Below are 16,097 nucleotides of genomic sequence, written 5' to 3'. Positions count from 1 at the left end.
TGTTAAGTGGTAAATTATGTGACAATGCGACAGGCCTTGTTATGGAGTAACCAAAAGTAATGTAACGAGTAATGTAACTAGTTACTTTCTCCAGGGAGTAATAAATTAATGTAATATGTAATATGTAGTGTATTACTTTTATGAGTAACGGACCCCAACTCTGGTAAGGACGCGCTGTGATTAGCCACAATGGCCAGTGCACTTGTGCAAGACGTGCTGTGATTGGCCAGTAGTAGCTACTTTGAGTGGCAGTCAGTGGGAAATGCTCTCGCCACAGAATTTACTAGTATTCTGCCATAATAATCATTCTTTTTTTCTAATATATTTTTTATCCCACGATTTTGTAACCCATTTTTCACCCCTGTGTCAATCATCTAATGTGATCCTGGGCTCTACACACCCTCCGCCAACCTGGGGAGAGCAACAGACTTAACTCATGCTTCCTTCATGCTTGAGTGTCCAAGTTGCTCCTTTACACCTGACAGGGGGGAGTTTCCCTGGTTGGACGTAGCGCGTGGAAGGAACACGTTATTCCAACCAGTTTCTTTCCCCTCCATCAGGCGCCCCGGCTGGCCAGGGGGAGGCAGTTTAGAGACCAGGATTACTGCATGTTTTTGTGAGGGTATCTACCCTTAACCTGACTCTGCCAGATGAGGGCGGTATTGGGTAACCATGTTTCCCAACACAGCAATCATCTGGGATCTCTCACACAGTTGAGCTTACAAAAATCCGTTCCGTACCGGACCAATCAGCGTGAGCTAAGGGCGGGATATGTGCGAAACCGGACGTGAAGCTATATAGACACGTCAATATGATTGGTTGTGTTTGCACGCCCACACGGTGATAGACAGACGGTCCCATCCAATCATCTACCAAGTATCTTGAAAAAAGGAACAGCCCCGTCATCGAATTTGCTTCCGCGATCCCAGATCCCAATAAGCTGTGAAACAAATTTGTGTAGCAAGCTTCTTGGATCTGGCAGCGTCAGGTTAATCTACCCTAGGGGACACGGGGAGAACATGCAAACTCCACACAGAAAGGCCCTTTCGCCAACCCCGCCTTCGGGTATGGGCACTGATGACGCAGAGGAGGAAACACGCCGCCAGCACCCACAGCGCCCCGAGCGGGAATCGAACCCAGGACCTTCTAGCTGTGAGGCGACAGCACTACCAACTGTGCCACCGTGCCCCCCATAATAATCATTCTGTGCGGCCCCAGCTGTTGGTATGCAGAAGCGCTTCCCGGCGCTTGATTGACAGCGCATAATGAATTTTGACGACGCATGCGCACTGGCGCACCACTTATGTGCAGCCCTGGTTATAATAATGACGGTGCCATGCTATCAGTGTCCTGTGGACTGGACTGTGTTTGCTTACTTGAAGACTACCGTGACTATAAGACTAGTATATTGTATTGAAGAGAAAATTCATGCTTTCTCTCTCTTTCTCTCTCTCTCTCTCGCTCTTCCTCTCATTTCTGTTTCAATTCCTCACTCCTTCACCATCTCTCTTAGTTTCTGTTTGTGATCCAGTGATCTGGGCTCTAACGTGTGTATATGTGTGTATGTGTGTGTTCACTTTACAGTGGGCTTATGAACTGGGCCAGGCCAGTGAGACGAAGGTCTCTGTTCCTCTGCACGGCTGTGAACATTTCTACCTGCTCACCAAACCACTTCAGGACCCCCTGCCACCCAACACGCCAGGTCAGCTCGCACAACAAAATGCACCTGAAAATCTTTCCAGGCAGCCACGACACATGACGACAGATGGCAACTTGATTTTCAAAGATGATCTTTTCGTTGTGCAACATAATTATCATTGATGATTTTCAGATCACACTTGCCGTAGCACTTGCCCTAGCCTCGACGACCTTGCCGGCGTATACAAAGGCTAAATTATGTAATTTAGATGGTATATTATGTAGACTTAGCGTTCTATAGTCTATACTTTCATTGTACAGATATTCTACTGTTAGATAAGTTGATGTACTGTTAGATGAGTTGTTAAATGACAATTCCAACAAGTGGCTAAATATGTTCAGTGATTTCTTTAATATTATTATTCACTATAGCCCTACCAGGCCCCAGGAAATTACATCTGGCCACAAAAGATCACGGGATCTATTGAATGTGAAGGGCGAGGTGACAAACGGACATATTTGAGCCTACGAAGTATGGCAGCCCCCTAGTCAGTTGTTCTACTGCGCCCAGATGTAATTGCCTGGGGTCTAGTAGGACTACAGTAAATTATAATAAAGAAATCGGCGTGATATTTTGTAAAAATATACATATTTAGTCACTTGTTCGAATGACCCCGCCCCCTGTCAAAAACGAAAAAAAGCAGTAAATGCAAAAAGAAAAAAGAACACTCATCTTTTACTTTCTCCGATAACAACCTAAAACATAAGCTTACTTACGGTATGATCTTTGATGACTATAGATGTATTTGATGTATTACCATGCAGTGTTGTTCTCGCTTACTGTAAATCGCTCTAGATTAAGAGCGTCTGCTAAAATGCCTTATTGTAATTGTACATTTTCTCTCAACAGCTGTGATGGATATGGATGGGAGGATCTACGCCAGGCCGTGGCAAGGAGGCCTGCTGTCTGGGGGCTTCGAGAAGAACCCTAAACCCATCTTCACAGAGGGACGGAACCAGCAGGACGTGCAGAACCAGCAGGAGGACTGGGACCACTTTGGTATGGACCGGGCGGCGCCGGGGCCATGATTCATGAAACACAGCATTACGGGGCTGTATCCACAGAAAAGCTCTTTCAGCATGCCAGTGCCTTTCTGCCATACATTTCTGTGGTATTTCTTCTGTGCGAGCACACACACACACACACACACACACACACACACACACACACACACACGCTTTATGTGGACACCGCCCTTCTATTATTGTCTCCACCAGGCCGAAGGCATGTGGGGAGAGTATGTTTTGCACTCCGTCCGTCCGTGTGTGTGTGTGTGTGTGTGTCCGTGTGTGTGTGTGTCCGTGAACAGCTAATCTCGGCCACCGTTAACCCGGTCGATGCCATATTTTGCACACACACTCCCTGGATGCCAATCATGAACCTCTGCCCCAAACTTTCCAGAACGGCCTGTTATAGCGCCACCAGGAGGCCGCTTTGTGCAAAACAAGTTTTTCGATGCCATATTTTGCACACACACTCCCTGGATGCCAACCATGAACCTCTGCCCCAAACTTTCCAGAACGGCCTGTTATAGCGCCACCAGGAGGCCGCTTTGTGCAAAACAAGTTTTTGCACAGTACACCTACAGATTTTGTCCAAACATCACGCAAATTGGTACACAGTCTCTCTAGAGCCATTCAACGAAACGGGTCTTTCAGATTTATCAGACTCCATCCTGATTGGTTAAGATTGGCTTCCAAAGTTCACAGGAGTGCTCAGTTTCAAACAAAATGCTGCAAATCATGAACACATCGCGTGATTTCCGTGAAATTGTGCACTCACATTCCCACTAGGCCGAGGACGAAATGCCACATGAACAATTTCAACTCAGCCTCAAGGTGGCGCTATAACTGGCCGAAAAGTGTTTTTACCTCTAACTGCACGGATCTGTGGATAACCTGGTGGAGACCTGTGCCCGGAAGGGCACTTTTTCTAGTTATGTTTCTTCTCCAAGCCAAGTCTATGGCATTTTTAATAATTTGTTTAGAGAACGTATGATGTAAATCGAATGTCATTTGTGATGAGCACGGAATGTGATGTATGATGATAGGAGCGCCCCTCACTTCACACAAGTGTGATTTATATTTGTAAGTGTAATATAATGTACTGGTACTGTATGTTAAAGCCATGTAGGAGAACTGGTGATTACCAGAGTATTGGGTATTAATATTAGTATTAAGTATTAATAGGTATATTAGGGTCCAAAGTACCAGGAGTCATGATGGACTCATTCACACCACTTTTATCAGCTTCCCTGGCATTGCCAGTTATTTTACTTGAAGATCACCGCATTGGGGTTTCGGTACCCAGCATTACATTGGCTGTCTGGGTCATTGTCTGGGCGAGAAGTGAGATAGCCTCTGTCTTCACCCGTCCCGCTCTCCATTAACCTGACTCCGCCAGATTGCGGCAGTATTGAGTTCACGAGTTCCCTCCTCTTGCCTCTCTCTCTCAAGCAGAAACGATGACAAGAATCTATCAGAAATCTGATATTTCGAGTTGTAGTCCTGTTAGGTTGTGTTTACATTTGCACTGTGGCACAGCGTTGATCCCGCCCTCTAACGACCGCATATCGCTCCGGTCTGATTTGGACCGGAGTACATCGTCTCTGCCCCGAGAGAGCCCAGACACTACCTTCTGGCAGAATTCAAATGTTGTCCAGCAGGGGGAGTGGTTTCACCAGGCTAGCTCTCTATCCCACCTACCCATAAGTTATGCAGACATGGGCTGACATCACTCATGCATGTCCAGTCCATGTATTAGCATGTCTGCCGATTTGTGCCGACGTTGGGCATGTCCTGTCCATATATGCACATATCTGCATGCCTGTCTCTGTGAGAACACCTATTTGTTCCTCTGACGCTCATTATTAGATCTCCAGTCGAGTCATCCAACCTGCAGTGTACTGCCAAATTGCACCAGTGAATATTTTCTTCCATCCGCAACAAAACCGTATTTTGGGCATACCGGTGGTCTTTTGACAGATATGATGACTCCAAGGTCCTAAGGGTTAGGGTTAGGGTTAAGGGTTAAGCAGACCATCTTGGATTGTCATTATAGGAGAACAGAACCAATCTAAAGGAGAGGACGATAGAACAAAAACATGTTTGAGCCGAAAGGGATCCCCTGTGTCCTGCGCGACCTGGCATGTCTACTTCTAGGGGGACTGCCTCTGGCCGTGTTTAACCTGGGTAAGATCCGACCATACCAGAGGGGCTTTTTCTGCGACGACGACAGCATCAGGTACCCTTTCCACGACAGCACAATCACCTCCACGGTGCTTTACACACTGTCCTTAATCCTGCCTATTGCCTGCATGATCTTTGGGGAGCGGCTTTACCTGAAACGCATCAAATCCAAGTCCTCTTTCAGATTCAGCAACTATGTCGCTTTTGTTTACAAAGCCGTCGGTACTTTCCTCTTTGGTGCCGCGATGAGCCAGTCACTGACCGACATAGCCAAGTATTCCATCGGTCGTCTCAGGCCGCATTTCCTGGACGTGTGCAAACCGGACTGGAACCTCATCGACTGCACGGCGGGGAGGTACGTCGAGGACTACACTTGTTCCGGAGACGCCAGAATGGTCCATCAGGGCAGGTTATCCTTTTACTCTGGTCATTCCTCTTTCTCCATGTACGGCATGCTGTTCCTGGCTCTGTACCTTCAGGCCAGACTGCAGTACTCCTGGGCCAACAGGCTCCTTCGACCTACCGTTCAGTTTGTCCTGATCGCTGTGTCGGTGTACACGGGATTCTCCAGGGTGTCCGATCATAAACATCACCCGACCGACGTGGCCATCGGACTGCTGCAGGGTGCTCTCATGGCCATTCTGGTGGTATGTTTTGTATCAGGCTTTTTCAAAAACCCGCGTGGAACCACAGATGGAGGTCGAGATCCCCGATACAACCCTTCCGGAGACCCCCGCAAATAATAACTAGCCTCTGTAATATATTTTTTATATATACTTTGAATGGACACACTCACAGTGGCTATAGCGTATGTGATGTAAATGTTCTTCATATTCTTTCTTTTATTTATTTATTTGTCTCCACCAGGCCGAAGGCATGGGGGGAGAGTATGTTTTGCACTCCGTCCGTCCGTCCGTCCGTCCGTGTGTCCGTGTGTCCGTGTGTGTGTCCGTGAGCAGCTAATCTCGGCCACCATTAACCCGGTCGATGCCAAATTTTGCACACACACTCCCTGGATGCCAACGATGAACCTCTGCCCCAAACTTTCCAGAACGGCCTGTTATAGCGCCACCAGGAGGCCGCTTTGTGCAAAACAAGTTTTTGCACAGTACACCTACAGATTTTGTCCAAACATCACGCAAATTGGTACACAGTCTCTCTAGAGCCATTCAACGAAACCGGTCTTTCAGATTTCTCAGACTCCATCCTGATTGGTTAAGATTGGCTTCCAAAGTTCACAGGAGTGCTCAGTTTCAAACAAAATGCTGCAAATCATGAACACATCGCGTGATTTCCGTGAAATTGTGCACCCACATTCCCACTAGGCCGAGGACGAAATGCCACATGAACAATTTCAACTCAGCCTCAAGGTGGCGCTATAACTGGCCCAAAAAGTGTTTTTACCTCTAACTGCACGGATCTGTGGATAACTTTGTATGCCAACTCCCTAGAGGCCAAGGAAAAACCTTTGCCTGGAACTTTTCACATCTGCTCTTTATAGCGCCACCAGGAGGCCGACATATGTAAAACACATTTTCTATTATTACTCCTTCAGATTTTATCCAAATTTCACGCAAATCGGTACACATGATCTCCATAGTCATGTGATCAAGACAGGTTTGTTTGATTTCTCATATTCCATCCTGATTGGCCACGATTGGCTCCTACAGTTTTCAGGAGTAGCCCCTTCGTACAAATCGCCACAACTCCTCAACGCAGCGTCCGATTGCGATGAAACTGTGCACGCATATTCCCACTAGGCTGAGGAAGAAATCCTGGTGGAGACCTCTGCCCAGAAGGGCACTTTTTCTAGTTAAGATTTGTTTTTGACTTTTCTGCCTTTTATTGATAGTATCAAGTTCAGACTGACAGGAAAGAGGGAGAGTGAGAGAGAAGGGGAGAGACACGCAGCAAAGGTCGTCATGAACGGGACTCGAACTTGTGACCAGAGCATATGTGGCATGCGCCTGGACCACTAGGCCAGCGAGCTCCCCTTCATAGTCTTTCTTTAAAGTCCACATAAGCTATTTGAATGTCTGTAAAAAAAAAAAGGAATAAGTTAACATTGTTGCTCATAGCGCGCCACCGAGTGTCAGTCCAAATATGTACTGTAAAGGCCTATTCATAGTTTGGTTTTTCGGTGGTGAGGTGCAGAGAAGGGCTGGGGAGAGTGGTGGTTTGCTCTTCACCGCGGCTCAGTGACGTCATGTTGTAGTCGCGGTGGTCACCTCACCACCGGAAATCCAGACTATGAAAGGGCCTTAAGTGTCCTAATCAACCCTTCATGAAGTGGTCCAAACATGTACTCTACTGTAAGTGTCTAATCAACCCTTCAGGTCCTCACCTGTCCTGAAGTGATTGACAAGTATTCAGGGGTTAAAGGTTATCCTGTACCTGCTGAGCCAGTCTAAAGAGTTGAACCACTCCCGGGAAGGAAACCTTCTTTGTCCTTTTCCTTTTCCTGGAGTCGGCAACTCCACATGAATTGCTGATCAAGACCATTTTAAGTGAATTGCACTGCTAGGTCTCAACGGATTAGTTGGAATTTTATATGTCGATTGGGTCCAATGTTAATGATGCATTTGCGTTATGCATTGATATCAAACTATGTGGGAAATGGTGCTGCTCAATAATCCCTGGAAAGATGTAATGAGAGAGACAAATACGCTCACTCGCCCAGTCCATATATGGGCATATTTGCCCATTTTGCAGATTTGTGCTGACATTGGGCATGTCCTGCCCAAATATGGGCATATATGTTTGTGTCCTTCTCCACGAGAGACTATTTAATGCAACGATAATGATTGGATATTGGCATTTGGCGCATAAGATCGTTTGGCGATGTACTAAGATATCTTGAGAGAGAGAGAGAGAGAGCAGAAAGAATATACAAGTAAGGGAAACGAGAAGAGGGGACAAGTATGGCAAACATGTTTGAGGCGAAAGCCATCCACTTTATTCTGCTGGACCTGGCATGTCTAATTCTAGGGGGTCTGCCTTTCGCCGTGTTCAGCCTGGGTAAGATCCAACCCTACCAGAGGGGCTTTTTCTGCGACGACGACAGCATCAGGTACCCTTTCCGCAACAGCACAATCACCACCTCGGTGCTTACCACGGTGGGCTTGACCCTGCCTATTGCCTGCATGATCTTCGGGGAGTGCCTTACGGTCTACCTGAAACGCATCAAACCCAAGTCCTGTTTCGGCAGCTGCTATGTCGCCTGTGTTTACAGAACCGTCGGTACTTTCCTCTTTGGTGCCGCGATGAGCCAGTCACTGACCGACATAGCCAAGTATTCCATCGGTCGTCTCAGGCCGCATTTCCTGGACGTGTGCAAACCGGACTGGAACCTCATTGACTGCACGGCGGGGAGGTACGTCGAGGACTACACTTGTTCCGGAGACGCCAGAATGGTCCATCAGGGCAGGTTATCCTTTTACTCTGGTCATTCCTCTTTCTCCATGTACGGCATGCTGTTCCTGGCTCTGTACCTTCAGGCCAGACTGCAGTACGGCTGGGCCAGGCTCCTTCGACCTACCGTTCAGTTTGTCCTGATCGCTGTGTCAGTGTACACGGGACTCTCCAGGGTGTCCGATCATAAACATCACCCGACCGATGTGGCCATGGGATTTCTGCAGGGTGCTCTCATGGCCATTCTGGTGGTATGTTTTGTATCTGACTTCTTTGAAAAGCGTGTGGAACCACAGGAGGAGGTCGACGACATCCCCGATACAACCCTTCATAATATTGTCTGACAGAAATGATGTCTTATCGGGACAAGTGTTAAAAAGCTGGGGCTGGATCCGCACGCTATCCGCTATTGACGGGAATTTCAATTCCATGGTTTTGGTGCTCCCTGATACTAGATTGGACACGAGCCTATAATGTCGGAATGATGATGCAAGTCTGAAATGCACGCCCCACCCAATTTATGCCCATATTTGGAGTTCTGTGTCAAGGTATGCTAAGATTGCGGAGTCCAGGCTAGTCTATGACGTCGGTACTATATCACAAAACATATTGATAAAGCTCCATATATGGGTACTACCGTACTACTCTCCAATATATGGACTACCGTGATGACACCATGGTACTCCATAGAGTTTCATCAATATCTTTGGAGATCCGCTCACTTCCCACTCGGTTCGTCACTCCTCAGGGATGCTTTGGCCTGAGTTTGAAGTCAGATCTGTCCCGTCCATATATGGCCATGCCGATATTGTGCCTTCAATAATATTCTGTGCGTAACAACGAGACGACACTGTAATTTCCCTCCCATCCACCTTCGTGGAGTTGCTCACCCAGCGCATATATACTCCCTTCCCCCCCTTCTTCCGGGTTGGAAAAGTGGTGGGCTCTGAACCATTTTGGGCCTAAAACATCATCAGAATTGCATGCATGGGTTAAAACATGAACGCGCGACGTACCGCCACGCGTTCATGTTTTAACCCATTCTGACCTGAGATCAGATTCTAAAAATGTCTTCTACATCCTGACAGTTTTCATTCTGACCTGAGGTCAGATTCTAAAAATGTCTTCTACGTCAGTCGCTCTTCGATTTTTCAGAAATAGCAGATCTACAAGCTCGTAGCGCGCCACTCGGTGGCGCGCTACGAGCTTGTAGATCTGCTATTTTTCAATAGCTAAAGCATAACATGATGCCAAAATGGGTTCCCACCCAAAATGGGTTATGCCCCAGACAGTTCAAGCTCGTGCTGCAGTACCTATGATCGGCCACAGCATGTCCCATTTTGCTTCAATGCTTCCTCTCGGTGGCCGGGGGGGGGGGCGGCGTGGTCTGATCATGACGCACAACAGCTTTAATGCACACAGTCATGAACCCATTGTGTGTGGGTTACATAAAAAACATAGTAAAACGTAAAAAGAGAAATCACACCTGTGTGAATTGAGGGGTGCTCTTATCGTCATTCATCGTCATAGATCATCTCATTCCGGCCAACACTCGAAACTTGCCATTCATTCTCAATGGCATTCAATGTTTGTGTTTGCTCAAACACTCAAAACTGGCCATTCATTATCAATGGCATTCAATGTTTGTGCAAACACAAGCATTGGATGCCATTGACAATGAATGCAAACACAAACACTCAAAAGTGGCCATTCATTGTCAGTGGCATTCAATGTCTGTGTTTAGGACGATGTTTGTGTTTACACAAACCCTCAAAGCTGGACAGCTTGTGCCCCTCAAAAACAGGGTGCCACTTTCTGCCCATGGAAAGTGTGCTGTAAATAGCAGCATCTCACTAGTCTCTATACGTGGTAGACCTGATTCAAGCAGGCGGGCGATGCAAACCATGGTCCCCTTACCGCACCTCTATACCTCCAGGTTGAATGAGAGAGAGAGATTTTTCCAAGAGACAAACACTACAGCACACTGAGACACAAATAAAATTGATGTAATGAAAGAATATAATAAAATGGTACGATCCCGCTGGGCCCGATGAGGGGGGGAGGGGGACACTGCAGAGAGAAGCCTACATGATGCTGTTGTCCTCCCCACTTGTAGCAGGAGGTTAAAAGTTACAGTACCTGCCTACTTTTTTTTTTACTTGGAAATAATGGACAGACAATACTTTTTGTTGTTGTTGTTCATTGTTTCCACCAGGCCGAAGGCATGTGGGGAGAGTATGTTTTGCACTCCGTCCGTCCGTGTGTCCGTCCGTGTGTCCGTGTGTCCGTCCGTCCGTCCGTGTGTCCGTGAGCAGCTAATCTCGGCCACCGTTAACCCGATCGATGCCAAATTTTGCACACACACTCCCTGGATGCCAACGATGAACCTCTGCCCCAAACTTTCCAGAACGGCCTGTTATAGCGCCACCAGGAGGCCGCTTTGTGCAAAACAAGTTTTTGCACAGTACACCTACAGATGTTGTCCAAACATCACGCAAATTGGTACACAGTCTCTCTAGAGCCATTCAACGAAACGGGTCTTTCAGATTTATCAGACTCCATCCTGATTGGTTAAGATTGGCTTCCAAAGTTCACAGGAGTGCTCAGTTTCAAACAAAATGCTGCAAATCATGAACACATCGCGTGATTTCCGTGAAATTGTGCACCCACATTCCCACTAGGCCGAGGACGAAATGCCACATGAACAATTTCAACTCAGCCTCAAAAAAAGTGCCGAAAAGTGTTTTTACCTCTAACTGCACGGATCTGTGGATAACTTTGTATGCCAACTCCCTAGAGGCCAAGGAAAAACCTTTGTCTGGAATTTTTCACATCTGCTCTTTATAGCGCCACCAGGAGGCCGATATATGTAAAACACATTTTCTATTATTACTCCTTCAGATTTTATCCAAATTTCACGCAAATCGGTACACATGATCTCCATAGTCATGTGATCAAGACAGGTGTTTTTGATTTCTCATATTCCATCCTGGTTGGCCACGATTGGCTCCTACACTTTTCAGGAGTAGCCCGCTTTGTACAAATCGCCACAACTCCTCAACGCAGCGTCCGATTGCGATGAAACTGTGCATGCATATTCCCACTAGGCTGAGGAAGAAATCCTGGTGGAGACCTGTGCCCAGAAGGGCACTTTTTCTAGTTATGTTTCTTATTGACAAAAAGTATTTGTACAACAATTATTCACATATATTTTCCCCCTCAAACACACAAATGGCAGGACATACAGTATATTGAAATACAATCTTTAAAGAAATAACAATTATCAATAGGATATGTCCAATGTCCATGAATACAAAAAACTAAACAAAAAGACAAAAGGAGCTGAGAAATAGGAAAATATACTGTATCATGTAAAGGCAGGATACAACACTATTTGTTTAGTTTTTCTTCTTACAAATTATTTGATAGGCCCAAAACATTGCAATTATTGTCATGATTTGTCACGATCCGAGTTGGCTTTGTCCGCGGCGTAACCGTCTTTAAATAAATACTTTTTGAAAAGCCTATGGAGAAAATGAATGGAGAGTCATTTCCTGGGTTACTCGTCGTTCTGAAAGGGGGGCGGGACTGCGACGCTCTATAGCGACAACGCAAACGTAGTTACGTGATTTTTTTTGCGCACGTGCTAGTTTCGTGCACAGACTCACCAGACCTGGATACTGTTTTGCTTTTTTATTTACCCTTGCATCGTCTTTAGAAGCCCTGTATCAGACCTCTCGTTGATCCAGGCAACAACGTGTGCGTTCCTCGCTTCCTGTTTTGAAAGGCCCTTTTTTGCCATCACCATGAAAATAAGATGATATGTAGCCTATGTGCACATGCGTGTCATGAATCATAACCGTATTGGCACAAGTCAGCATGTACTGTATTTGCAAACCTAATAAAATAATAATAATCTCTGTGTGTGTGTGTTTCCTGCAGAGCCCATGCTGAGTGCTTTGCTGAGGAGGATGCCCAGTCTGGAGACGGCAGAGATTCACCAGCTCGTCAACTGTCCCGAGTCGTTCACCCCAGACATGCGCTGTCTGATGGGCGAGACGCCGGGCATCCATGGCTACTACGTCCTGGCGGGGATGAACTCCTCTGGCATGGCCTTCGCCGGTGGAGCTGGAAAGTGAGAATTAATTGGGCTTCTTGGTTCTCTCTGGCTTTCGCTTTTGTTTTTGTTTGTCTTTGTGTTATGACCAAACCAAGCAACACTCCTATCTTTTTGAGTGGTGCAAACTGCAAACACTCCTATAGACAGCTATGTGAGTGTGTGTGTGTGTGTGTGTGTGTGTGTGTGTGTGTGTGTGTGTGTGTGTGTGTGTGTGTGTGTCTGTGTTAGAGCCCTGCACGGGCCTAAAATATGGGCATGTGCCCGGCCCGGACCTGTGGAGTTAAGGGCCCGCCCGGCCCTAAGCCCGTTGGTCAAGTCCAGAATAGGCCCGGGCCCGGCCCAAAAGCCCGACATTTTTAATTTTTTTATTACGCTATTTCTATAGCATGCGCGCCGCGGCCGCTTTATTGGTGCACATTTGTTGCACGGACGCAGCAGCAGCAGCTACTCACAGCTGCACTATATCGCTCTGATAAACCCACATTAACCCATTCTGACCTGAGATCAGATTCATACGAGGTTTCCGCCGGACACACACTGGTCTGATGAACCCATTCTGACCTGAGATCAGATTCAAAAAATGTCAGTCGCTCTTCGATTTTTCAAAAATAGCAGACCTACAAGCTCGTATCGCGCCACTCGGTGGCGCGATATGAGCTTGTAGATCTGCTATTTTTAAATAGCTAAAGCATAACATGATGCTAACACCAAAATGGGTGCCCGGTCAGAATGGGTTAAGGAACAAGAAGTCAATAACACACAGACGTCACACTAAATATTTGCCTACTTAATTATATTTTTATATAGTAGCTGCTGCACGTGCACTGTCAATCAGCGCAACGCGTTGTGAGCTTGCAGATCGGCTATCGCAGACTCACGCTGCATTATAAAACCCAGACGGACAATAATAAGAAGTAAGAACACTTACGTTATGTATCTGCAGTTTCGGCAATGTACAAATCCAACTTTGTTTAGTGTGGTACTGGTAATAATGCTCCCGCAGTATTTAATTCGTTTTTATTGCTGATCTCCTGAAATGAATTCTGTCAGAGAGCCGTAGCCTAGGCCTACTTACTTAGTACTCGGTGTGTGACTGTGTGTGTGTGTGTGTGTGTACAGCTGCGCTGCATAATACCCGACGGGCTTGCAGGGCTCTAGTCTGTGTCCGTCCCTGTCAGAGCACGGAAGTAGCATATTGTCACCACCAAGTGTCACTGTTGTGCAGCCTAACACACAGACAGAGGCCAAGGAGGAGAGCTTGTACAGTACAGTACAGTACAGTACAGTACAGTACAGTACAGTACAGTACAGTACAGTACAGTACAGTACAGTACAGTACAGTACAGCACCACTCACTTCAGACGGATCTGATTTTTCCTCCTTTTCTGGGTGGGTTGTTCTGTGCTCATTTGACAATTCAAACCTGTTTTCCAGTCAGAATCCAGAGAAGACACTGTGGCAACATTTAATATTGTATTTGTCACCAGGTACCTGGCAGAGTGGATGACCTTTGGCTACCCCACGGCCAACGTGTGGCCGCTGGACATCAAGCGCTTCGGGAACCTGCAGAGCAGTCGCACCTTCCTCAGACACCGGGTCATGGAGGTCATGCGTGAGTGATTGCGACCTTTGACCTTTGCTGTCATTTTGCAAGACCTCCGTGCGGGTTTAACCCATTTAGAGTCGTCAAAAAAAAAAGGAAAAAAGTCATCTGAAAGAATATAATATATTCCGGTGGCGCGCTATGAGCTTGTAGTATAACATAATGCTTAGTTAAAACACCAAAAGGGGTTCCCGTCCAGAATGGGTTAATATTGGACTAAATGACTATGTAAAAATGGAGATATGCTTTGCCAAAGGGACTTTTGTTGCGGAAGATTTTATTTGTTGGGAAAGAAGAGAGTACTCTGTATAAATCTGAGTTGTAATATAATGAATTTTATGTAATGTAAAAATGCTGTAAATGCATGAAGTATGAAATGTAAACATGCTGTAAATGCAATTGTTGAGGGTTGGGCACATTGTGTGCAGGACACAGAAATAAACAATCAATCAAAATCAATCAAAAGTATTGGAAGTCATACTCATGAGAAATCTGCCATTTCCCTTTATTTGTGTACATTGATATAATCTTTGTTTTCTATATATCTATCCTATCAAATGTATGTATAGACAAATCTATATCAATCTATCCATCAGTCGATAGATAGATAGATAGATAGATAGATAGATAGATAGATAGATAGATAGATAGATAGATAGATAGATAGATACCTTTGTTGATAGTATGTACCGGTATCTATTGACAATGTATCCATCAACGAATGCAGATTGTATATGTTTATTTGGACATACAGTACATGGTGTATACACCATGTTTACAAAGTGGTGCAGTCGGTGTCTTTGACTCTACTTCTCTCCCTTTGCCCAGCCCTGCTCTATGAGCTGAAGGTTCCTCGCTGGGACTTCCAGACGGGTCGTCAGCTGAGGACCAGTCCGCTGTACGACAGGCTGGACATGCAGGGAGCCCGCTGGATGGAGAAGCATGGCTTTGAGAGGGCCAAATACTTTGTCCCTGCTGGGAAAGGTACCACAGATTACAGTAACACACACAGCAGGAGCGTTTACTGTACATGTTGCACTGAGAAGAAAAACAAATCACAGTTGTGTGAAGTGAGGCACACGAAACCATGTCTTCGTTCATCAGGAAGCCACACAGGAATGGCTTCCAACTGGACGATGCACTCAGAGCCCTCTCCAGGAGGACCTACGCATCCAGTGCCCGGCAAAAATATTATCACTAAAGCTAATTGTTAACATTATTTAATGTTATTAGTAAATATTATTTACGGTTGTCTGCCCAAGGTTAATTTGCACATTTTTATTAATTTACACTGGGGTTTGTGGCTTCAGCCAGCCAAAATTCTCACATGTCACCCTTCTCCGCTTCCTCCATGGGCTCAACAAAACTCTGATGCTGGCATTCAAAGCAACCGAAGGTATGGCTCCCCCATACCTAGCAGTTTAGCACCCTATTCAAACCCTCCCGAGTGCTCAGATCAGCCAACGCAGGGAAGCTGCAAGTCCCCTCGCTAAAAACGCCGGGACAACGCTCCACACGTCCCAAACTCTTCTCACTTCTGGCTCCAAAACTATGGAATGCACTTCCCATACAACTACAGATTCACTCCCAGTCTTCCGCCGCAGTCTGAAAACGCACCTCTTCAGACTCCATCTTAGCCCGTAGCACCTTCCGTAGTACTTGCCCTAGCCTCGACCTCCTACAGGCGTATGCAAAGGCTCAACTTATGTAACTTAGATAGCATTTTATGTAGACTTAGATGGCATTTTATGTAGACTTAGATGGCATTTTATGTAGACTTAGATGGCAGTTTATGTAGACTTATATAGCATTGTATGTAAACATAGCACTATATAGTTTATATATGCATAGGTTCATTTTATAAATATTCCACTGTTACCGGTACATATGATTCATGGTAAATAAAATGGTGCATTTATATAGCGCCTTTATCCAAGGCGCTTTACAGAGATTGTGCATTACATTCACCCATTCATACACCGATGGCAGCGGAAACCATGCAAGGCACCAACTAGCACATCGGGAGCAATTAGGGGTTCAGTGTCTTGCTCAAGGACACTTCGACAGTAACTCTGG

At 46.0% G+C, this 16,097-nt stretch overlaps 2 protein-coding genes and 1 pseudogene across 3 annotated transcripts in view; all 3 read left to right on the top strand.

The window, feature by feature from the left end:
- pdpr (pyruvate dehydrogenase phosphatase regulatory subunit) overlaps positions 1-16,097 on the top strand; it is a 34,084-nt gene that overhangs the window by 12,416 nt on the left and 5,571 nt on the right. Inside the window, exons 7-11 of the mRNA XM_083794611.1 lie at positions 1,585-1,702; positions 2,549-2,698; positions 12,241-12,433; positions 13,906-14,030; positions 14,850-15,005. Of these exons, the coding sequence (XP_083650737.1) occupies positions 1,585-1,702; positions 2,549-2,698; positions 12,241-12,433; positions 13,906-14,030; positions 14,850-15,005 (742 nt within the window). The remainder of the gene's footprint in view (positions 1-1,584; positions 1,703-2,548; positions 2,699-12,240; positions 12,434-13,905; positions 14,031-14,849; positions 15,006-16,097) is intronic.
- LOC310876940 (phospholipid phosphatase 1-like) lies at positions 4,794-5,637 on the top strand (annotated as a pseudogene). The gene has a single exon. The product of its transcript is annotated as a phospholipid phosphatase 1-like (transcript).
- Positions 7,818-8,642, top strand: LOC310876929 (phospholipid phosphatase 1-like; the record flags this gene model as incomplete). Its single annotated transcript, XM_083790578.1, has 1 exon — positions 7,818-8,642. One exon carries the CDS (start codon positions 7,818-7,820, stop codon positions 8,640-8,642), a length of 825 nt encoding a protein of 274 aa, XP_083646704.1.

The sequence above is a fragment of the Protomyctophum parallelum genome (assembly GCF_964188405.1).
Source record: "Protomyctophum parallelum genome assembly, chromosome: 2".
Classification (NCBI taxonomy): domain Eukaryota; kingdom Metazoa; phylum Chordata; class Actinopteri; order Myctophiformes; family Myctophidae; genus Protomyctophum; species Protomyctophum parallelum.
This window is presented reverse-complemented; position numbering and strand designations above follow the sequence as displayed.